The 24,991-nt window shown below is 28.3% G+C and overlaps 2 protein-coding genes across 2 annotated transcripts; both read left to right on the forward strand.

Moving 5' to 3' along the window:
* Window positions 1–7,276: 7,276 nt before the first annotated feature.
* Window positions 7,277–10,425, forward strand: LOC126660342 (adenylyl-sulfate kinase 3-like). Its single transcript, XM_050353803.2, has 6 exons — window positions 7,277–7,616; window positions 8,230–8,370; window positions 8,479–8,628; window positions 9,015–9,218; window positions 9,492–9,538; window positions 10,144–10,425. Exons 1-6 carry the CDS (start codon window positions 7,382–7,384, stop codon window positions 10,240–10,242), a joined length of 876 nt encoding a protein of 291 aa, XP_050209760.1. The 5' UTR covers window positions 7,277–7,381; the 3' UTR covers window positions 10,243–10,425.
* A 2,912-nt stretch (window positions 10,426–13,337) lies between these two features.
* On the forward strand, window positions 13,338–17,675 carry LOC126660338 (endo-1,4-beta-xylanase 4-like). The gene is made up of 7 exons (XM_050353797.2): window positions 13,338–13,380; window positions 13,875–13,921; window positions 14,044–14,263; window positions 14,767–14,930; window positions 15,021–15,119; window positions 15,714–16,499; window positions 17,223–17,675. Exons 1-7 carry the CDS (start codon window positions 13,338–13,340, stop codon window positions 17,568–17,570), a joined length of 1,707 nt encoding a protein of 568 aa, XP_050209754.1. The 3' UTR covers window positions 17,571–17,675.
* Window positions 17,676–24,991: the final 7,316 nt, after the last annotated feature.

Consider the following 24,991-nt stretch of genomic DNA (forward strand, 5'->3'; position numbering starts at 1 on the left):
AGCCATGTTTGTTTTATTGCCTTTGATATAAGCTGTATGGGATTTGAGCATTTTTTTTTAAAGAGTATTTGTTGTATGATTTATTATATTTTTCAGAAAAAGAGTTTATTGTCCTTAAATTTCATATTAATTTGCTTTTTAAAGGTAATCTAAATTATTAAAAGAATACATAAGTCTTTTTTTTTCCTTAGCCACATAGGCCTTCAATGTTTTAAAAGTTGCTAAAAATCCTCCAAATTTTTAAAAATAGCACTAAGCGTGGACAAAATTACTTAGATTTCCGTCCTCTTAATTAAGGAGTTTTTAGTTGTTGTTTTTTAACAATCTTCGGAAAAATGTTATCGTTTCTAATGATAGACATATTTCTAGATAGAGAAAAAAGTTAATTTTTTTATTTTCAGAAGAAAACCAACTGAAACTCTATTCGAAATAGAGCAAGAAGGACGAATTCGAAATAGAGCAAGAAGGACGAATTAATGTATTTGTACTTAATTAGTCAGAAGCTCATGTCTCCATTTCAAGTTTCTAATCAAGTAAAAAATGTTTTTTTTTGTTTAAATGTAACTTTTATGTATATAATATTAATATTAGAATATATATTTTTAATTTTTTTAGTGATGTCAGATGTATAAAGTAAAGCAGTATTATAGATAATAAAAAATTCATTTGGTTGCTTGATAGAAAAAAAGTTTTTGATATTTAAGGAAAATAATGAGTGGAGCAAAGTAATTTCCATCGAGTTCAATGTGCAATTTCAAAGCACATATAATATTAATAAACTAATTTATTAGGATAAAATAATAATTAAAACATCAACCTTATAACTATTCTTAGATTTCTGCTTAGAAAAAGTCAAAAATTATGCCTCCATGATTGAATCTAATTTAGATCTTTGAAAAATAAAAGAATCCAATTGCTAGTTCAATTTTAAAAATGTCAAAGTCTTTCCTATGACTAGCGAGGTAAACGGATTAATGTAAAAATAAATAGAGGTAAACGGATTATAACGCAATTGATATTTTCTAATTTTAATTGAGTTATGTTAATTATAATTTGAAATGTTTTACTCTCACATGCAACATCATATACATATATATAAAATTTACTAGGTCAATTGAGTAATTTAAAGGGATTATTTTCCAAATGCTTGTTTTGGGCAAAGTATTTTTGGCCCATTTTTTCTCTTATCCTACATTACCTAATAAGCTAACTTATTTAGCAAAAATACCCAGTATATAAAGAAGTTTTATCTCATTTTAGATTAAATTTTTACATAACCACTTTTTTTCTCTATTCTCTCTCTTCTCTCGCTTCTTCTCTCTTCTTTTCTACTTCTTTTCTTCTTTGATTTTCGATTTATCTCCTTCGATTACTTTTCCGTTCGTCTTTCCGGTCGTGCTTCCGTTCGTCTACTTCCAATGGATTTTTCGTCGTTTCCGGTCGTTTTTTCGTTCGTTTTTTCCGTTCGCGCTAGTCCGTTCGTCTTTTCCGTTCGCGCTATAAATTTCTCGACTCGTTTTTAGATTTGTGTAATTTTTTAGGTTTTTTTTAATGATTTAAATATTTTGTAAATAAATTATTGTAGATCTATATTTTTTTGTTTATAAAATTGTTCTATTATGCATATAATTATTTATTTTGTCTTCTCTTATTCATAAATTTGTTTATTGCTAATGATTTTGTAAAGAAAATATTGATTTATAGTGCATTTATAATAATTTTATAATATCTTTACGTTTTAGTGTATTTTTGGTGTATTAATGGTGTATTTCTGCCGTTTTTAGTATATTTCCGGTGCATTTACAGTGTTTATGGTGTATTTGTAGTGTTTATGGTGTATTTGCAGTGTTTCATGGTTAAATCACAAAAAACACTACAAAATGCCATAAATACACTACTTATACACTGCTTATACACTATATATACACTATATAAACACCATAAAAACACTATATATACACTACTGTTACACTATAAAAAATAAATAAAAAATTCCAGGAAAAAAATCTATCAAAAATAAAAATTAACACTATATATACACTAATCTTACACTATATAAAAAAAATGTCGGTCGGTTCGGTCGGTTCGGTTGACCGAACCGAAAAAACCGAAAACCGAAATTGAAAACCCACAAAGGTATTTATGAATTTTTTTTTTAAAAAAAGGTATTTTTCGTAAATGAAAAAAGTCAGAAAAGAAAAGTCAAAACTTGTAATGTAAAGTTGTAAATAAAATAGCAAAACATGTATTTTGAAAAATTACCACTAATTTAAATGGCTAATTTACAATTTGATTTCTCATATTTGGATTGATTATTAATTTGAACCTTTATAAATTTACAACGCGTGTCATTCACACATCAGTTTTTATATTTTTGTCATATTAAATTTTTCAAATACAAATTTATTATTTATTTCCAATAAAACAAAATATTATGCCATATGACATCCATATTAGTGGACATTACATCAAAATAAAAATATATGAAAAGATAGTTTTTTTTCTTGGCATCATTTTAAAAATCAAAGTTGTGATTAAAAAAACTCGAAGTTATTGTGTCAAATTTTTGAAATTAATAGATTCCTTTGGAAAAAAAAAATACTGCTGCTGCCAACTTAATTAACATTTCATACAATTAAAATGACATTTTGACAAATTAAGTCAAGTTAATTGTTCTTTTTTTAAGTACTTAAATCAATTAGTCAAGCCAGCAGAATCAAGTCACCAACCATCAGGTCAACATGACTATACCATAAATCTTTATTTACCTTAGGCAAAACTCAACTTGAGTTCCATGTATTTTTTTTTGTTCGGAGTCTTTATTTAAAAAAATTTAACTTTTTTGCCCCCCCTATTTTTTTTATTTTCTGATTTAATGCCTTTAGTTGGATGTAATTCAACAAATACGTTGTACTCTCCGTCAATTAACAGAAAAATATAACGTGGCGTTCCTTCCGTATATGGAGATCTATGTGGCATCAATTTAAAGACTCGGTATTCCAATGTGAGCTCAAATGTAGAATTAACAAATAAAACAACAAATGGGGATTGCCAAAGTTTGAAATTGAACTAACTGTAATTTGAGGTGCAGATTGGCCGGGCAAAATTGGCTGAGCAGTGAAGAAGATTAAATGTAGAAGATGACGAAGTGAAAAAGAAAAGGAAAAGTTCAGTTAACAATCTTTTTATTTTATGCGTATTTTATTCATTGTTTACGGATATTAAAAGTTAAACAAATTATGACTATTTTTTTTACACTCTCACATAACGTACGTAAAACGTACATGTTGGATTTTGTTCAATTAAAGGCATTAAAATCAAGAATTAGTCAAATACCGGGGCTAAAAAGATAAAATTTTCAGGAAAGGAACTTTCTTAACAATGGTAATAGAGGACAGAGATTTCAAAATCATTTTGCCTTTACTTTAAAGGCAAAACATACACATCTAGAGTATATTATCCAATTTTTATTCATGTAGTCCCAGAGATTTTAAGATAAATTCAGTCTATCACATTATCTGTGGAATAACATATCACATTATGACAGGTCATTAAAATAGTGACACTATCGTAATTTTATTTATTACTTTTTTACACTTTTAAATATTATTATTACGATAATAACATTATTTTAATGTGTCATAATGTGATAGGTTTAATTAGTTCTCGGATGACGTTGTGGACTAAGTCTACCTACAATTTTTTCTATCTAGTCCTTAGAAATCGATTGCGATTTAAATTATAATTTTTTTTCATTAAATTGTGCTTTAACTTGGCCTTAAATGACATGTAAATTAATTGTTGGATGCTGGTATATACATTATAAACGTTACTAATTAATAGTGTGTGGCTATAATTAAGGACATATTAACTGAAAAAAAAAGTACTGATGAGTTCCAATTAATTTATGAGAATCGGATAAACAAAAATAATTATATTACAAAATCTTTAAATGGGTTTAATCAGAAAAAAAAATCCTTAATTTTATACATGCATGCATAATGCAACTAACCAACGTGGACACATAAAAAAGTCAAGTTGCATTAAAATATAGAAGTAAAAATTGGTAGGAATTCTTTTTGGCGGTCATGTGATTTATATGGCTTGAATCCGAATTATTAATATAATAATCATACTGGATAGTTGAAATAATTGTAGTCAAAGATCCCTTCATTTTTTTAATTATATTTTATAATCTTATAAGTTCCTAATGGTAATAATTATTTCCTTAACTTGACGTTTGAAAAATATAATACAAGAACTGTTTTTGTGGTGGTTCTTTGTTCATTGTGTCTTTGTATACATGTGAATAGAATATAGGTACATAGATTTGAATTTTTTTAAGTTGGAAATTAGCCAACTTGTGATGTAATTAAATACATTTTTCTTGTTTAACTATTCAATATTTTATTTTTATACTAATATCAATTAATTTAAAATTGAGTTGGATAAAATTATACATTCAATATATATATGACTAGAATTCCGAGACATCTTATTAAATTGGTATATTTTTTATCGGTCAATAAAAATCTTTATTAAATAACTTTTATTTTTGAATGATTTATTAAATTGTATAAGTGGGACATATACTTAAGAATGTCATATAGTATTATAAGGAGATTCTTATCTAGTCCCGGTCCATGAATTTTCCATGCACCTATCGAACGAGGTGTTAGAAAATTTAACATAATTTTCTCTCTCTTCTTATTATTTTCTTTTTTTTCTCATTTCTCTAATATCTCATTGGATAGGTCCGTGAATTTTTCATAAACCGGATCTAGGTAAGAACTTTCCAGTATTATAATTGTGAATAGTAGTGTGTTTGGTTCGAAATTCATATCCAACTATATCAAATCGAAATTCTCATCCATTGCACGAAACTTTTTAAAGACCAAATCACTAAAAATGTCAAATATTTAAAAAAAATCACAAAAAGTATAAACATTTCAATTTTATCCAATTTGTCATGATCAATAATGTCCAACTACGCGATTTTGCTGATGTGGCGTCTACGTAACGCTGATGTGGCATGTCACACATCAGCGCCACATAAGCAAAATTGTGTAATAGGACATAATTGAAACGAAATCCTGTGTTTCATGACAAATTGAATAAAATTGAAAGTTCAGGGTCAGACGAACGATGGTAGTACAGCAGCCTGGACTCCTCCTCCGATAAATACAATCAAAATTAATTTTGATGGAACTTTTGTGAAAGAATTGAATTCCGGGGCACGAGCGTGCGTAGCGAGAGACGAAGCAGGGAGAGTGATCAGCTCTTTTGCCTTTAAAGTTAACCATGTGGATTCACCGGCTCTTATTAAAGCTCATGCTTTGCGAGAAAGTATCTATCTAGCCAGAAGATTACGACTCAGTAGCGCTGTGTTTGAGGGCGATGCCAAAGGGCTGATTGAAGCAATGCAGAATGGAGCTATGGTGGATGTAAATTGTGACCTTAGAGATAATGCATTTTGTAATAACCCACTAGCACAAATGGTGTGGCTAGATTCGAGACTTTTATAAGTCGTTTATTTTAATCAATGAAGTTTATTTTTCCGGCAAAAAAAAAACCAAATATGGTCGTTTTTTTTATTTGATTTGGTTATTTTTGATTGATTTATTAAAATATAACCAAAAATATTTAAAATCAAAATCAACTGAGTGTTCGAATTTTTATTATCATATTATAAATTTATTTGTTCAGTTTAATTTCTTGGTTTCTATAGGTTTTTTGCAAACCCCTAGTGGCTAGTGGTGGTTTCTTTGTTCATTGTATCTTTGAATGCAGTGTGAATGGGATTTGTGTATATATTTGATTTTCTACATTGGAAATGCTCCAATTAGTTGTAAATGACTTGTGGAATAATGATATAAATATTTTCTTTATTTGAACACTGAATTATATCATTAATTTAAAATCAAATTAATTTAAATTAGAGTCAGATAAAATTATATGTACAATATAATTGGAATTTAAAATTTATTGAATGCTTACTTATTAAATAATAATTTTTTTAATAAAAAATAAGGTTCAAATATATATATTTTGTAATTTTATTAAATTTTACGTGTGAAATAATCTGATAAATAAATAAATTGACTAACACGTGAAACTTGCATTGCAATACGTACTAATTTGAAATTCTAGTGTCATAACTTCTCAAAAACAAAAATTGTCATATGAATAAGTTTCCTCATAACATTTTAGAATGTTTCATAATTAAATTGGAATTATACAATCTAAACAACGAATTCTGCTGTGGTTTTATCTATCTTTAAGATGACATTAAAAGAGCGGATATAATTAATTAATTTATTTTTATTATGACACTGTTTATTTTCTTTAAAACTGTCGAATCATAAAACATTTTTCTAGTTTATTCGGACGCATTGAAGATAAATATTCAATGTTATTTATTCGGCTTGAAATTTGAATATCACATTCAATCAATTAATGTGATATTTATTAACTGAATATAACATTTAGCAATGCCACGTGTAATGATTTTAATGGATGGTTTACAATTTTACATGGAATTCACACAAGTATTTATCTTTTTTAACAGGCATGTAATAAAAAATATAAACTACTTTATCATGAATATATTTACATTTAGCTTTTGATTTTAATTTTTACATAAAAAAATTACTATTATATTAACTAAAATGTCATAAAGTATTAATATTGAATGTGTTAGACTTAGTTTAAAATAATAACAATAAGAATGAGAATAGAAGATAATGAGAATAAAATTAAAAAAAATTATATGTAACACATTTGGTTCAGTAAAAGAGTATGATAATAAATTAAAATTGACTATTTCTTTTATATTTATGATTAATAAATATTACTAGAAATATTATATTAGTTTACTAAAACATAACTACATAATTTTGCGATATATTATAACTCAAATGATATATGCGTTCCACAATCTATTAATATCGTGAGATCAATTCCTTCAAAAACGTTTTAAATCCCCCTTTCAATTTATGAAACTAATATAAAAAAAATAAGCACTCCACTCCTTTCCACATTTAAAAAACTAGAAAAATCCTTAATTAAGTGGCGGGAGTAATACATAAAAAGGAAAAGATTAGGAAAATTCCAATTTAAATTTTTTTAATCTAATGTACTTATTTTTTAGCTATTCAAAGATCAACGGTCTTCTCTGGCTGCCATTTTTCCATATTACATTAATTAATACTTAGACATTTCTAATTCTTCGTTTTGTTATATAAACCCTCAACTTCATCTCCTTCGTATTATTACATTCTCTACATTCATATCCTTTAACTTCTTTTTAAACCATCATATCCTTTAATTAAACCCTTAAATTAAATTTTTTTCACTAATTGTTAAATACTTGATTTGAAAAATGAATACTATTGGATTCAAATCTTTGCCTGGATTTTCCGGTTTGGTCGACGGCAATAATTTTTCATGCAACGTGAAAAAATCAGGAAGTGGTTTGGTAATTAAGGCGGTAGCTTCCGGATCACGGCAGACTGTGCCGATGAACGTCGCCGTCGGCACCCATAATGGCTTAGTCAAGACTCTGATTCCGGATGGTTCAACCTTAGAGAAACCCATTTTAGCTAATGGGCATGCAGGTACTTTCATAAATATAATATTTCAGTTTTTTATTCCATTTTTTTAATTTATCGAACGTGAAGTAGTCCGTGCGAATTACACAATAAAAAATATTTTTGCATACGATCAAAATTTTAATTTTCACATTTTTTTTATCACCTGAACTTTAATTTACAAACAATAGTAGGTCACTGAATAATTTCCTGTCAATTTCTGCTAGATAGAATATTCAACACATTTATTTACTTTAAATTTATCATGCTACATATTTTATTGCAAAATGTCTGCTGATTTTTAAATGAAAAATTAGGAAGTCATGCATTTCTCCATCAACGAATTATTTTAACTCGTTTATTATTCGTCATACCGAATAAGTCGATTGTAGCTCACGCTCTTACATTCACCATACGATTAAAGTCCATTCTTAATAGATAGATATGGCCATATAAAATTTAAATTCAAGATTTATAATTAAAAATATCGATTAGATTTTGATTGTTATGCATAAAATATTACCCGAAACTCAAAATTTGACTATCGAATTTTAGTACTAATTGCTGTACCTAATTGGTTTACTAGTCAATTGTATATTTAAATTAACTTTTTAAATTGCATTTTTTTTATTATGATCAGAGAAAACTCAAAACTCATTGTCACAAATTGGAAATTCAACCAACATAAAATGGCATGAATGTTCAATTGACAAAAATAGCAGACAGAATTTGCTGAATCAAAAGGGTTGTGTTATATGGATCACAGGCCTCAGTGGTTCAGGTTAGTTATTAATTATTTATTCTCATTAATTAATTTTTCACTAATTTAATTTAATTACCTAATATTAAAAATTACTTTATGATTAAAAATAAATTTATTTATGTACAGGCAAGAGCACAGTAGCATGTGCATTGAGTCAAATGTTGTACCAAAGAGGAAAGCTGACTTACATTCTTGATGGAGACAATCTTAGACATGGTCTTAATAGCGATCTTGGTTTCAAAGCAGAAGATCGAGTTGAGAATATTCGTAGAGTTGGTAAGTCAATATAATTAACTTATAATTCAACTATTTGACTTAATTATTTTAGTAGTATGGAATTAAAAGTTAATAGACATTTTAACAAAATTTAAGGTAAAACACTTTTCCGACTTAAATTTACGGGAATAATAGTAATTAACGTGTTTTTTTTATTTGGTTAATTCAGTTTTGATTTCGACAATCGATTTTTAATTAAACCGAATATTTGCTCACCTCTAAATGTGCAGTTAGACCATAATACTCCAAATATAATTTTGATTTAAGATCATGTCTCGAATTTCAAAGAAAATAAACGCAATATTTAGACCTAAAATTAATTGGATTAGTTTGATTATCTTTCAATAAATATAATATTGATTAGGGTTCGTGTTTTTAATGTATAGGGGAAGTGGGGAAGTTGTTTGCAGATGCTGGAATTATATGCATTGCATGTTTGATATCTCCATACCGGAAGGATCGCGACGCTTGTCGCAAAATTTTAGCCGACGGAGATTTCATCGAGGTGTTGATGGATGTTCCTCTTCGAGTTTGCGAGTCTAGAGATCCCAAGGGGCTCTATAAGCTTGCTCGTGCAGGCAAAATCAAAGGTATTTACTTCGAATCCTTGTTACGAGTTCTTATCGACTATATGTTGCACGAAACGGAAACCTTGAAAGGAAAAATGTTCAGATAGAAAACGAGTAAATATTTTTTGTACGATAGATTATGATTTAAGTATTTTTAAAATTATTTTTAAACATAGAAATTAAACATCTAGAATATATTTAACAATCATTAATTTATGTGTAATATAGTGACACAATGAATGGTAAAATTGATTTATTAATTTTTTGTTGATTATAATTTTTTTATTTTAACAGGCTTTACTGGCATTGATGATCCTTATGAACCACCACTACGTTGTGAGGTAATTTATGTTCCATGGTTAGCATAAACGTTCGATTTTGATCTTAGTTGTCCTTTATTGGGAAACAAATGTGTCTACATGATTATAATATTATTTTTAATCCCGTTTAAATCGAAACGATAAAAAAAAACCAAAAAAAAAACTTAGACTTAGCCGAATCAAACCAGACTGATTGGTCAATAAGGTCAATCAGCATAGATTTTTCCACAAAAACTAAATTTCAGGTTCAACTTCTTCAAATCATAACCATAAAAACTATATGATTCGTTATATATTTGCCAAAATGTGATTCATTTACCAGTTTTTAATCCATTTACTACACTAGATTTTATGTCTATAATTAAATTTATAATATGCGGATTAATCCTTAATAGAAGCCGCATAAATATTTCAATTTTAATTCAAACATTAATACGGAAAGGAACAAATAGTCCAATTTCCTTTCTATAAATATATTTATTTTTATATAACAAATTGTTTTGAATAAACCATAATTTTTGGTCATATCAATTCAATCCCCAATTCGGTTTTGAAAATGCTGCTTCAAACATGCATAGCCAAATAAGAATTTGTAGTTATTTGTTTTAATTTCTTTTTTTTTACAGATATCACTGAAATTTGACAGTGGAGAAAATGCTTCCCCTGGTGAAATGGCTGAAAAAGTAATTTCTTACATGGAAGAGAATGGATATCTTCAAGCTTAAATTTACACTTTTATTTCACCTCCATGTATTTTTCTTAGGTTTAGGATTAATGCCAATATAGCATTACTTTTCATTATATGTAAATGCAAATATGTTTATTTCCTGAAGAAATATGTAGTTTAATTAATTTTGGAAGAATTCATAAAGATAAGGTAAGAGCTAGTTGCTGCTTAGCTTTTTGTATGGGATCGCATTTCATGAAAACTATATTTTGTATAGGGGAGAAACGGTCCGTTCGGTTAAAAATCGACTAATTTAGTCAAAATTAAATTAACTCGGTCAATTTATTTTATTAATCAAATCATTCAAATTAAGTAAATTAATCAAAAGTGAATAAATGAATATATTAAAAGTATAAATCGAAAAGAAGGAACTAGCATTAGGTCTTTTAATTTTTTTTTCTAAAGGCTTACATTTAAAATTTTTGTAACGGTAAGCAAATTATTAAGTAAATGGAACTAAATAAACTAATCAAATTAAATAAAAAAAATTAACTGAATTAATTAAAATAGATCGATCAGTCTAATTAATTTGACTTAACTAAATTTCGGCTCACTCTCAAATTTTTTTTTATGTAAAAACATAAATAAATAAATAAATAAAAAAGAGAGGTATTTTGAAATACCTCATATTCTCTTCTTCTCTCTCTCTCTTCCTCTGTATACCAGCATTCGAACCTTGAACCTTATGGTTAGGCACGGAAGGCCAGGACCATCAAGGCACAAAGGACACCGGTGTTGCAAAAGCAGTTTCTATTTTATTTGACTAATGTCTAATTCAAATAACTCCAAACCTTTTTAATCACCAAAATAAAATAGGCTTTAACCGTTTAAGAATTTCTCACTTTTTTATTTATTTTTAAAATTGTTAATTTTAGCTAATTTTTAATTTCAATTATAACTATTTATTCAAATTAGAGTGTAAAAAAAATTTAAATATACCTTTTATATTACTTTATATTGTTGTAATTTGTATCTTACCATCAAGAATTTTAAAATAAAAGGCATATTTAATTCTAATCTTTTTCAATTTAATTGTTATAAGTGACTATAATAAAAAAAATCAAAAAATGGACTAGAAACTAACAATTTTGAAAATTTAGACCATAAAAAAAATCAATAAAATAAAATATGTTTTAATAATTAAGCGAATAAAATGATAATTTAAATATTATTGATGAAAACCGAATTCCAGCATAACTATAATATAACCAAGTCGTATAGGATCTATCCCTACGGGAGAATCCTAGCACTCGCCTAAAAGGCAAAAGCCTGATAATACCTACAGCCGAATTCATGAGATTCGCCAAATTTAAAGATCAAAAGGAGATTCGCCAAATTTGAAGATTAAAAGGAGATTCGCCCGAATTTCTAGAATAGCCGATTTATTGAGAACTCGGTGAAAGCCCGTCGTCAGAGCGTATCGCCAGAAATATATCTAGAAAACTGATACATGATCTCTTTTCTATTCGATACAAACTCTAATTTAGAAAGACGAACTTATTCAGGAAGTGATTCCTGACTAAAACTTTCTTTGAATAGGTAACTTTTTTTTCTATTCAAATACAATGCGCTAAATAGAATCTTATTTGAAATCTATTAGATATTCTCTTAACTACTATATAAAGAGTTTGAGGTACGCCTAAAAATACAATGACATCCATATACTCAAAACGCTGCTCAAAATTTAAACTAACATTAGTATCAGAGAGTTAATCGGACAACCACCGTCCAATTAATTTTTATTCTATTTTGCATGTTTACTCACTAGATTAGAGAACACACTTCTTCTATTATCAAAATCAATTACCCTATTCTTTTATTATTGATGTAGATTCACCTCCTTCTTTGATCTTAGGTCCCTCTTAATACATTAATATTCATTTCTCATTAAGAAATATTATTCATTTCCATTAGAACAATTGGAGTTAACTTGATTTCTATCCATTTTATTTTATATTCTTTATTTAGGTTTAATGGTATAGAAAAATAAAAAATATATAACTTTTTATACATATATTTAAAATTTTCAAGAGTTATTGATCTATCTCAATTTAATTCGTTACAAATTTATTTGATTTTTAAAAAGTTTATTTAATTGTGCACATGTATTAGAAAACTGAAAAACAAGAAAAATTATCAATTGTGATGCCACATTATTCACATAATTTAATTTTTAAAAATATTAAATTAATTCTCAAAAATATTCTAGCAAATTGACCAAATTCAATGAATTCACAATTTTTACAAGGTTTAGCTAGATTTAGAAAAAATTATCTTTTTGGCACTATTATATAATTAAATACAATATAAAATCAATTATTTCTATTTTTATTCTTATTTCAATTATCACATTGAACCAAACAGATTTTCAGATTAATAAAAATATATTATCTAGCACTAAAAAATTATCATTAATACTCATATTTAATTCAGAGAAAATCTAGCCAAATCAAACCAGAAAAATGTCCCAAAATTGAATTGCTCTAAAGAGTAAAAATCATATAATATATCAAAATATTTTAGTTTCTATATATGTAAAACATTCCCTAAATGAAACATAATATCTAAAACCAACATATTATTTATTTCTATTTCTTATATAAGAAAACCAAATTTCTTTCTAATTGAGATTTGCACCATATATACCATATTGTTAGCTTTCCCAACTAAATTTTAATCAAGTTAATTAGGGTCCGCCAGGAATTAAGATACTGTTAATAAATTTTCATGCATGTCCTCACATATATATAAACTCATATTATATAGTTATTAGGTATTATTTTTCAATCTCTTTGCCTCACAAATTTTGTTTATTGTTGGTAAATTCTCAAACTCTCTAATTTCTTTCTATTTCACTTTTACTTAGTGTATATTTTACATTCATAATTGATATGCATTTTTCAATTTAATTGCATACAATTTAAATAATTTAATTAGTTAGAAATATAATAAATTGTTATTTATTGAAGTATAAAATAGTATAATTTTTTTTGGGAAGATCATAAGTTTTTTAAATATATTATGAGTTGATGATTGATTTAATTTTGTTTACAGGATTCGTGTAAGAGAGGTTGAGGATTGGAGGAAAAAAAAATGTTTCAGCCTCTGCTACAATGGTGCATTGTTCTTCTAATAGGTTTGTTTTGCAATTCTCTATTTTCTTAAAATTAATCAATTAATCTAAAGTTTATAATTGTATCATTTTTATACCATTTTGATATAATCAAGTATGAAATTGATCCATCTATATCAACTAAATTAAGATGGAGAAATGATCCTCTATTTATTTTTATTATATCGGATAGAAAAATCAAATCTGAAACTTTTGATGAAAATATAATTTCTTTAGTGTACGTATTTCTAAAACAATGTTAGCTGAACTATGTAGTGATCAATATGAACAAAATTAGAAATGTTCACTATGCTGAATGTCTGTCTGTCCGGTTCAGACTGAACTCATAAATATTAGATTCATATCGAATTCAGACCAAACTTAAACTTGCATGTAAAAAAAAATCAAATTTCATTATTTTAAGGTAAAATCCAAAAAAATCTTATCCGGTTAAAATTCGTCCAAACCCGACCCATGAACAAGTACTAAACTGACCATACACATAATTTGTTTTGCAGGAGTTAATGCTTATGCTTTACCTTACGATCACACGGCTTCCGTTGAGGTAATAATACATTTTTATTTTCTTAATAATTTTTCAATTACTATCTATGTATTTCTATTAATTAATCAATCAGTAATTAAATTAAATTAATTTAATCTCAATTTTTGTTTTTCAATTTTCAGTGCTTGGCAGAACCACATAGAGCTCAATATAATGGAGGAATAATTAAGAATCCAGAGTTGAATTATGGATTAAAAGGATGGTCCAAATTTGGAAATTCAACAGTAGAGCACAGACAATTAAGAAGCAACAATTTTATTGTAGCTCATAATAGAGTTAATTCACATGACAGCTTCTCTCAGGATGTTTCTCTTCTGAAGGACATGTTTTACACATTTTCCGGTAACATTTATACATTCCGATAGCAAAATATTTATTTTTCCGACAACGGAAGTAACTAAATGTTTTTTCGTTTATTTATGTTCACTATAATAAATAGTCATTTTATGGCTTTGAAGATGTAAACCGTAACATATTTGTGATGGATGCGCGATGAGATTATAGATTCCGTCACTAATTTTTTTTTATTTGTGAGAGGATTCATAATTGCATAGTCCGTCACAAAATACTAGCTATATTTTTAAGACTATCGAGCTATATTTTATGGCACATAATTTTTGTTTTCGGCATAAGAAACATATCCCCGAAAATCATTTAATCACTTTCCGTCATTGGAAAAATGGATATATGATTATCAAAATGAAAAAAAATTTAAAATTCGATTACCGATCTATAAAAACACTATAATTTGGTAATTATTTATATCTTTTTTCACAACATATATTAGGATATAATTTTATAAAATATAGGTTAATTATTTAATCAATCTATTTGGATAATTACAGCATGGATACAAGTAACCAGGGCAAGTGCTACAGTAAAAGCTGTATTCAAAACAAAGAACGGTTACCAATTTGCTGGTGATGTTATTGCTAAGCCCAGTTGCTGGTCCATGATTAAAGGTGGGCTAACTGTAGATGAATCAGGCCCAGCCCAACTCTATTTTGAGGTAAAAACAAAATCAATTATTTTCCACTCAAATTACCGATTACAAGTTTAATTCATTTCAATATGATTTATATTAATTTAATATCTGTAGAGTGATGACACATCAGTTGAGATATGGGTGGATAGCATCTCATTACAGCCATTCACTGAGCAAGAGTGGACATCTCATCAAGATCAAAGCATTGAAAAGGTATTAAGATTTTATCAAAATTTCTCACTTTGATCATATGAAAAATGATTTTACAATTTAAAAAATCAATTAGTATATATATAATTGTAATAAATTTAATAAATATATTGTGAATAAAAAAATTTAATGTTAGTTTAGTAATTTTATATTTTATGTCAATTATATCCAAGTAAAAGATTAAAAAAAAGAAGAGTCCAATGGGTGAAAATAAGATATATTTTAGTATCTTAAGTAACTTTTATGACGAATTAGCCAATATCTATAAATAAATGATATTAACTTTAAAATTTGATTAAATTAGATAGAGAACCTCTTAAATTTTTCATGAAGTTACTTTAACTATATATGGACTAAGTTGTTATAAAAATATGTTAAAGGATTACTCAGAAATAAATAGGATTCAATTTAGTATTTAAGTTACTTTTATAATTAGTTAGTCTATTTTTTTTATATATATACATAGATAAAAAAATTCATAAATATTTTGATAATAGCGTAAATTTTTGATATAATTAGGTAGAAAAATTCTTAATTTTTTCATGATGTTTCTCCTATGATGTACTAATTTGTCATAAAAATAAATGATCGTTGCAGAATCGCAAGGAAAAAGTGAGAATTCAAGCAGTGGATAAACAGGGAAACATTTTACCAAATACAAAAATCTCCATAGAACAAAAGAAAGTAAGCTTCCCATTCGGATGTGCAATAAACAAAAACATTCTCTCAAATCCACCTTATCAAAAATGGTTCACTTCAAGATTTACCGTTACGGTTTTCGAAAACGAAATGAAATGGTACAGCACGGAAATAACCCGAGGCAAAATAGATTACGCCGTGCCCGATTCCATGATGCAATTCGCCAAGAGCAACAATATCGCGGTCCGTGGCCATAACGTGTTATGGGACGATCCGACCCGTCAACCAAGTTGGGTCAACGCCCTTTCGCCGACCGATTTAAATAAAGCCGTTGTCGACCGGGTAAATTCGGTCATGACCAAGTATAAAGGACAATTGATTGGTTGGGATGTGGTGAATGAGAACATGAATTATAATTACTTTGAGAGCAAGTTAGGGCAAAATGCTTCTTCATTTTTGTATAACTTGGCTAGCAAGGCAGATGGGGGCGCTACATTGTTTTTAAATGACTATAATACCATTGAGAATAGTGGAGGGGGGGCTTCGTCACCGGCTAATTATATTCAAAAATTGAATTTGATTAAGGGCTATCCTGGAAATGGACTTTTGAAAATGGGGATCGGACTTGAATCTCATTTTAGTACTCCAAATATTCCTTATGTTAGAGCTTCTATTGATACTCTTGCTGCTACAAATGCTGCTGTTTGGCTTACAGAAGTTGATGTTCAAAGTGGCCCCGATCAGGTAAAATTATGTTTTTTGTTTTTATTTTAATTTAATTATCGAATTTTTTGTTTTTATTTTAGTTTAAATATCAAATTTTTAGTTTTAAATAAAGTAATTTGAAACGACAAGATGTTTTTTTAAATAATAAGGCATCCTTTAGAGATGTATAAAAACCGAATCAAAATTGAAATCGAATCGACAAATTTGGTTCGTTTGAATATTTTTTTGGTTCAATTTGGTTTGTTAATATATAAATCTTTGATTTTTTTTGTTTGGTTTTAAGTATAAAAAATTTCAATGAAGTTTTTAATATAGACCGTAACTAAAAAATAAATTGAGTTGAAAAATCTTCTTGATCGATTTGTTTGATTTGGTTTGATTTGATTTTTAAAAAATATTTTAGTTCAGTTCGATTTGACCAATATATAGCGGCGAAGCCACAATATTAAAGTAGTGATCAATTGATATTTATATACTAATTAGTTAATCCATCACGTTAAACTCATTTCTAAAATGTTTTGATTATATTGATTTTTTTTACTTTATATGAGTTTATAAAATTTGTCCTTAAAAAATAATTCATTGCGATTATCTTATTAAATTAAAATTGACGATAAACCATCGCTTAAAATAAAAGTGTAAGTTTGGTATCAAATTGAAACAAAGGGTAAAATGTTTGGTACCATAGAATTTTTTAACCCATTGGATAATATCTAATAGTATGGTACCTATAATTTACAGGCAAAATACTTGGAGCAAATTTTAAGAGAAGCACATTCTCATCCGAAAGTTGCCGGAATCGTATTATGGTCAGCATGGAGCTCGACAGGATGCTACCGTATGTGTTTGACCGACAACAATTTCAAGAATTTGCCTACCGGAGATGTCGTCGATAAGCTATTAGGAGAATGGGGCGGTAAGCCAATTGAAGGCACGACTGATAGTAATGGAATCTTTGAAACTTCACTTTTCCATGGAGATTACATTGTGAAGATGACAAACCCTAATTCTTTGACTAACCTTAAGGTTTCTTCTTCAACTAATAATGGTGAAGATAAAAAGCCATTGTTTCTCCAAGTTAAAGTTTGAGTATGAATTCTAATTGTTGTTGCTAAATTTTGTAGCTATTTGGGATATTTTCATTTAAATCGAAAAATTTGGTTAATTATCATTAAGGTGTTCGATCCTTTAATTTGTGCCCCAATTTTCATATACTTTATTGATTTGGATTGGAGCATTTGTATGGAAATCTATGTTGACTTATAAATGAATTTGACATTTGGTTAATTAATTTATGACCTAACACTAAAAATTATATATTTTTTAGACTTTTGATAAATCTTCATAATTTTAGTTTATTTTAAAGTTTAACTCTAATTTTAATCAATTTCACTAATTTGACACATGTTTTTAGTATTTTTATTAATTAATTAATAGATCCTGGAATTAAATTAAATTTGTACTTTAATTTAAAAACATTTATACATAAAAATCCTAGAATCAAATTAATTTTTCATTCATTGTATCACATGTCAATTATATAATTTATGAAATTTGACTAAAATTGCTGTTAATCTATAAAATTGGAATAAAGTTTAAATTTATTTTTTTAAAACTTTATTGATATTGTAAACTTACTCTAATTTTGATTTTTTTTCCCTATTCCATTAATTTGTCATGCTTATGACAATATATTACAACCCTAAAAATTAAATTATATGCCTACCACTATTTACAGTTAAGTGGACTAAACATGTCTATGCAGAGGACTTTTCGTTCCGCTTATTTAAAAACTAGGGATTTACTGATAATTAAATGAAATAAAAGGACTTTGAAAAGACAGGTGATATATCAGGGGGCTTGGGGTGAAAATAACCGAAATACTGGATATGATCGGAACCATTTTGCAACTTAGCAGTTAAAACAAACTTAACATACCATTCTTCACAGTAAACAGACAAGCAACTAAAACAATAATAACCTTTTGTCTATATTCAGTTCCATTGCAATTTACAGGCAAAATTTGATGTTCGGGTAGAAAGACGAAACAGTACAAACTGAAGTTGATGATACATGCTCACATGTTAATAAAACGTAAAAGGGACTTACGTTAATGACATTCTGCAAATGGCAATATCTTACTGGACAATCACTTTATTAAGCACATGAAATGGAAAAAATAACATATCTGTCGCTGGGTGGCAGTGGCCAAGATGAACTAGCGGAAACTTCTTACTTGGCTCTTCAACTGCTGGCTGCAACCGCAAAGATACAAGTACAATGAGTCCGCTTCATTTTACAGTCAATAATCTAAAACGAACACAAATAAAATCTGATGTAGCTTAGGTTTAAACTCTAAAGAGTCTTTATAGTTTATAAGAAAATAAAACAACCAATTAACAAAACCTTCTTGACATTCCAAACAATACTTTAGGAATCTTGTTTACCTTTCAGGATATTTATAAAAAAACCTACAAAGGGCATGTTCGACAATATAATAGACATATAGCAGACACAATTATCTGAAATGACTTAACTACCTCATTCGACCTCATCATTGTTTGGCTAGCTATTCATGGGCAGAAGTAATTGTAATGTATCATGAAATTAATTCAACATCAGAAAGAAAAGTACCTAGTGTTCGTTGCCATGGCCTCCATGGTCACCATGACCCTCCCAAGGATGCCGCCAACCCTAAAGAGACAGAACAAATTTAAGTAAAAAGGGTGAGTAATTAACAAAGGGGTCAGCCACAGAATCAATCCTTACCAGCACAACAGGACCATCTTGCTTAGCCCTGTATAAAACCCAAAACCTGAAACAAAAACATCATAAACAAAACTTATTAATTCCACTTGCATTGAAAGAAATAACATTACATTGCATCTGCTGGAATGAATAACAAAAAAATGTATCACTAGATAAGTTTCTTAAATGTGTTCTAGATGCTCTCTAGACACTATGATAATGTATGCTGGCAGTTATGTACTTATATTGATATGATAAAGAAACAACTCATTGCAAGCATCATTATATGGACACATATACACAAGTCCTAAATTACACGAATTCTGATTAACTACAAAAATGCAGTCCTACTCCTATGTTTTTCATCACAGGCCAAAAGTCGAATGAATGCACAATAGTAAGTAAATTTGAATCAAATACCGGAGTAAATATAGCCCTAATTTTCTTTTGAGATGATAATAGTCATAAATTTAAGGCAAACTAAATTTATCTACCCACTACTTTACCGTTTTTGCCAAATATACCATGAGTATCAAAAAATTTCCAACAACATTGCGATGTGTCAACTAAACTTCTATTTGGCTAAGATTTAAAAGATGATGGATCAAACTTCAAGATTTAAAAATTTAGTATATTTGGCAAAAACACTATAATTGTAGGCAGATAAATTCACTTTGCCTAAATTCAAAGTAGCAAAAGAAATTTAAGATTGAAAATCTGTAATTATAATAAGAAGCAATGTCCCCTTTTCAAGCCCAAAAAGGGTCATTACATTACCAAGAATAGAGAACTACTAAAAACATATTAGAAAAACAGTCTCACAAAAATAAAGTTGATAACTTCTAACAACCTAGTAGCAGCACGTACACTTCATTCAATCAACATGTCCCGTTTCAGAAAAGTGTCGGACACCTAACATTTCGACACAAACTTAATTTTGTACATAGAAAACCTTAAACTAACACTGTTTCACCGAGTCTGTGTCCAAGTCTAGCTAAAAATTATTTAAATCCAGTTTTTTTCCACGAAATTAATTTTGGCATCTAAAATAAGCTAAAAAAAACCTGTTAAACTAAAAAGAAACCCTAAAATGCTCCAAGCTTCTGCAATTCGAACAATCACATTCATACAAATACATATATTTGAAATCAAATTCGTTAGGTTTAATTGTTTCATTAACTGACAGATTGAAATTCAAATTACAAATAACAGACCACAAATTAAGCAGAAAATAGATTAAGAAAACTGACCACATGACGGCACACAAGCCTTTTCCGGTGACTGTGTGCCACCGCTTTGGCGGATGAATTGTGACCCCCTTGTAAGTATAGCCCTCTCCGTGACCTCCTCCCATTTTCTGTATCTCTGCGATTAACAAACGCTCGATCAATTAGTCCGGTAAGGTGTTGGAATAGAGGTGAGTGTAGGGTATCAGAGGCCCTGGCCCATGTTTGAACTGGACATGTTTCAAGTCTGGGCATTGGGCCCTTCAAATATTATTGGGTTTATCTCATCATTCATGATCACAATGGACGGTAATTTGGGCGGTAATTTTGAGAAAATTATAAAATAATTGTAAAAAAAAAATAGAATTTTAGTTTTAGGTTAGGCAAAAGGGCTCAAAAACTACCGAGCTTTCAATTTTTTTTCAATAACACCCTCACCTTGTAATTTTGTCAATAGCACCCTATTTCGTATTTTTCAATTTCAATAGCACCCTAATTGAGAAAATTAGATGATTTGATTACTATAAGGATGAAAATTTTCAAAAGAACTAAATTTAAAGGTGAAATTATACTTTTTTCTACTTGAACACATTTAAACAAGTCCTTTTAACTTAAAAAAAATTCAAATAAGTCCTCGATAAATGAGTTTAATTTGATGATTTAGGGTGCTATTGAAATCGAAAAATACGAAATAGGGTGCTATTGACAAAATTACAAGGTCGGGGTGCTATTGAAATCCAAAAATACGAAATAGGGTGCTATTGAAAAAATTACAAGGTCAGGGTGCTATTGAAAAAAAAATGAAAGGTGGGTAGTTTTTGAGCCCTTTTGCCTTTAGGTTATGATTTAGGATTTGAAAATTCAAGGCTTTTCGACATTTTGGCAGTTATGTCAGCTGATGAATAAACAGAGTTGTCTGACATGACCGCTATATTATCAAACTTTTTAAGTTATAGTGGAATTGAAAACGAAAGATGTAGTTCTGGGTGTAATCGGCATTTTATGACGTTAGAATGTAAATAAAAAAGGTTAAAAGGTGGACCCTATTTTAGAACGTTAGCTTTATTGATATAAGCTTACTTGAATTTTAATTTTCTTTCTTATTCCATAAATTTGTAATGTTTTATGGAAAATATTTAGCTTTATTGATATAAGCTTACTTGAATTTTAATTATCTTTCCTATTTCAAAAATTTGTAATGTTTTATGAAAAATATTTAATAACTCTAAGTGACTCTTCCACCTTGTCCCCATACTTTAATTGAATCATCTATAAGATAAATGAGACATGATAACCCTATTCACCACTTCATGTGCCTTTGGTATTGTGCTTTGTCCACTTAATTGGAGGAAGTGCTGGGTATTTTTTTTTTCTTATTGGAATTAGATTAAAAAGCCGAGGCACATAATAGAACTTCTCTTAAAATATTAAAGGTTATCTATTTTTATTGTCCGGACTTTATAATGCATTTTTGGGATAATCACCTATCCTCCTCGACCTTTACCTTAAACTTTTCTAAATTCTCTATATTTTCAAAAGTTTTTCTAAACCTCCCAAACTTTATGGCGGCGCTCAATCACGATACTTATAGATAAAACTACTCCTACAAAAAAATTGGCAGCTGGCGGCGCATAAAAACAAAAAAAATGGCAGCGCCATATCATTATAAATTCAAAATATTCAAAAATCCCAAAACACCCTTGATTTAATCAAATTAAAATTAAACCAAACTTAATCTTACCAAACCCAAAACACACTAATCAAACTATCTGACCAACAACTATCGCCCGCCACCTCCGTCGCCGGTCACCACCATCTGTCATATCTGTTCTTGAAGAACATATGTGATCTGTTCTTAGAACAGAACCGATCCGTTCGTCTTCTCAGTTTCCCTGAGAAGACAAAGAAGACGCACGCCATCTTCTCAAGCGAACTGAGAAAACGTGTTCGTCTTCGCAGTTCGTTTGAGAAGATGAACGCCGTCTTCTCAAGCGAACTGAAAAGACGAATGCGTCTTCTCAGTTCGCATGAAAAGACAGGATCTGTTCTAAAAAATAGATCATCTACCAGATCTGTTCTCAAGAACAGATCATTTGTTCTCAAGAGCAGATTTTGTTCTTGAGAATAGATGGTCGCCGGAGATGACGACCGACAGCAAACGGGGAGGTGGTGACTGTACCAGCGGCAGATGGATGATGGTTTGATTAGTTTGGTTAAATTTTGGTTTGGCTGATTGGATGTGGTTGATTTTTGGTTTGATTAGCTTATTTTAGGGGTATTTTGGGTCTTTCAATTTTTTTTGAATTTTTTATGACATATCAGATGACGTGGCGCCGCCAATTTTTTTTGTAAGGTAGTTTCATCAATAAGGACCGTGGGTGGAGCCGCCATAAAATCTGAAGGGTTTACGGAAGCTTTTAAAAATATAGGGGATTTAGGGAAGTTTAGGGTAAAAGTCGAGGAAAATGGGTGATTATTAGACTGTATTTTTGTATAAAACGGAGGACTCAACAAGGATAATTTTTTAAATAAAAATATATTAAAATAGTATTAAAAGTAAAATAATTAATTTCTATATTTAAGATGTTAAATTTTAAATAATAGATTTTATCGGATTATGAATCAAATCTAAATATTTTCATAATTTATTATTTTTAGTTTGAAGACGCTAAAAAACTGGAAAAAAAAATTAAAAAAATATCGATTCAGTCGGTCAACAACCAATTATCATCATACGTAGTAAATATCTCATTCTGATCATAGAATATCCGGCCGATTTAACCGGGTTTAAAAGAGTTTATATTAAAGATTTTATGAGTTGTCAAATACTAGTCTATGACCAATTTTGGAATTTTCTTTTTCCGGTTGAATCGGCCGGATCAGACATGTTAATTTGACAACCATGATTATAATGGTGTTTTAACATTTTGTTGTGGTGCAGACGTGCAATGCAAGTCACCACATCATGGTTTGTCTAAGATGCATTTTTTTTACAAATAAGTCCATTAAGCTCCACTTCAAATCCGATAAATAGCCATATAGTTTGCATAATTACGTGGATTGCACAGCAAATCCGATAGTAATATTTTTATAATTTTTGAAGGTGATTACTTGCGTTTGTACAAAATTTATTTAATAAGTTAATTGATAAATAATGCATAAAAATCGGTATCGATATCTTTTTATGTACATGTAGCAGAATACAACATGTAATGAGTTACCATGGTGAAAGAAAATTTTTGCCCCATTCAATCACTTTTCCTTTTTTATAATTGCAATGTAGAAAGCGTTTATAGAAAAAATTAAATTTAAAATTTTAACAATTTACTATCCAGCGTTTATATTATTTTATAGCTCGTTGGTGTCCTATTACTATCTTTAAACTTTGGTTTCTTTCATTTATTATGATTTATGCTCTATTATTTTCCACCAAATAAAATTAGTAGTGCACCAATTTCAAGGCTCATAAATAAGTATATAGCTCCAAATAAGTTTCACGGGACAACAAACAAGATTTTATAAGTCTCAGTGATCCATTGTCTAATTATTTTCTGTACATTTGCCTTTACTTTAAATTCTTCATTCATTGTATTATTTATTTTGTTTTTCACTCATTATAATCTTCAGATCACATCTATAAATATCTCTATGTACAAAACAAAATTTAAAAAATGTTTTGTTCGATCTTCTGTTTTTAGCATATGAAACTGGAAAAAAAATTATGATAACAGACAAAAAGATATACTTTCCATTTTAAAATATATAGTTTTTTATATGCAAAAAATACTAAAGAAATTAGTTTTAGGTATATTATTAGTATTATTTTTCTAAAATAATCAATGTATTTATAAAAGTTAATATGAATTGAATATAAATGTGTTTATGGTGAGATCCATATGTTTGATACAGATTATTGTTTTTTTTTTTCAGCAGAAAAGATATTGCAAAGATTGCAATTTTGGTGGTCTTTTAAAAATCGGATCTGACCGGCTGGTTGAATCGGTTCAACTGCAAATAATATTTGGGGCGGTCTAGAAGAAGGATATCTCTGAAAATTTTAGTTTTCCCGAGGTTTAATTGAATTTTAAACTAATTAAATCGACAAAAAAACTCTAATTTTTTAGGCTTAATCATCCAAATATAGCTCACCGTTTTATTTTTTTTCCGTTTAAATTGAAACTTTCAAAATCATTAAGTTTACCTCATTTTCTAATTCTCAGATTCAACCATATCCATTTTTTTCCTTCAAATTGAAGCTTTTCTATTTGAAAAATGTTCAAATATATCTTTCATATTTGAGACATAATTTCAGTTTTTAATATGTTTTAAAACATTAAGGAATTATTTAGAATATTTGTCAAATATGAAACATATTTAAATAATATTCAGAGTGAAAACTCAGATTTGAAAAAAAAAATGAATACAATTGAAATTAAAAAATAAAGTAAAATAGACAATTTTAAAAATTTAAAATATAAATAAAAAAAGGCAAAAAAGTAAAATATTTTTGGATGAATAGGCCAGTTTTCTAATGTA

Source organism: Mercurialis annua, linkage group LG8 (assembly GCF_937616625.2).
Source record: "Mercurialis annua linkage group LG8, ddMerAnnu1.2, whole genome shotgun sequence".
Classification (NCBI taxonomy): Eukaryota; Viridiplantae; Streptophyta; class Magnoliopsida; order Malpighiales; family Euphorbiaceae; genus Mercurialis; species Mercurialis annua.

Coding starts and splice junctions, on each gene's coding strand:
- LOC126660338 (XM_050353797.2), top strand. CDS start 13,338: ATGTTTCAGCCTCTGCTACAATGGTGCATTGTTCTTCTAATAG. Junction 13,922..14,043: donor ATCACACGGCTTCCGTTGAG/GTAATAATACAT, acceptor TTCAATTTTCAG/TGCTTGGCAGAACCACATAG. Junction 14,931..15,020: donor CAGCCCAACTCTATTTTGAG/GTAAAAACAAAA, acceptor TAATATCTGTAG/AGTGATGACACATCAGTTGA.
- LOC126660342 (XM_050353803.2), top strand. CDS start 7,382: ATGAATACTATTGGATTCAAATCTTTGCCTGGATTTTCCGGTTTGGTC. Junction 8,629..9,014: donor TGAGAATATTCGTAGAGTTG/GTAAGTCAATAT, acceptor TTTAATGTATAG/GGGAAGTGGGGAAGTTGTTT. Junction 9,539..10,143: donor AACCACCACTACGTTGTGAG/GTAATTTATGTT, acceptor TTTTTTTTACAG/ATATCACTGAAATTTGACAG.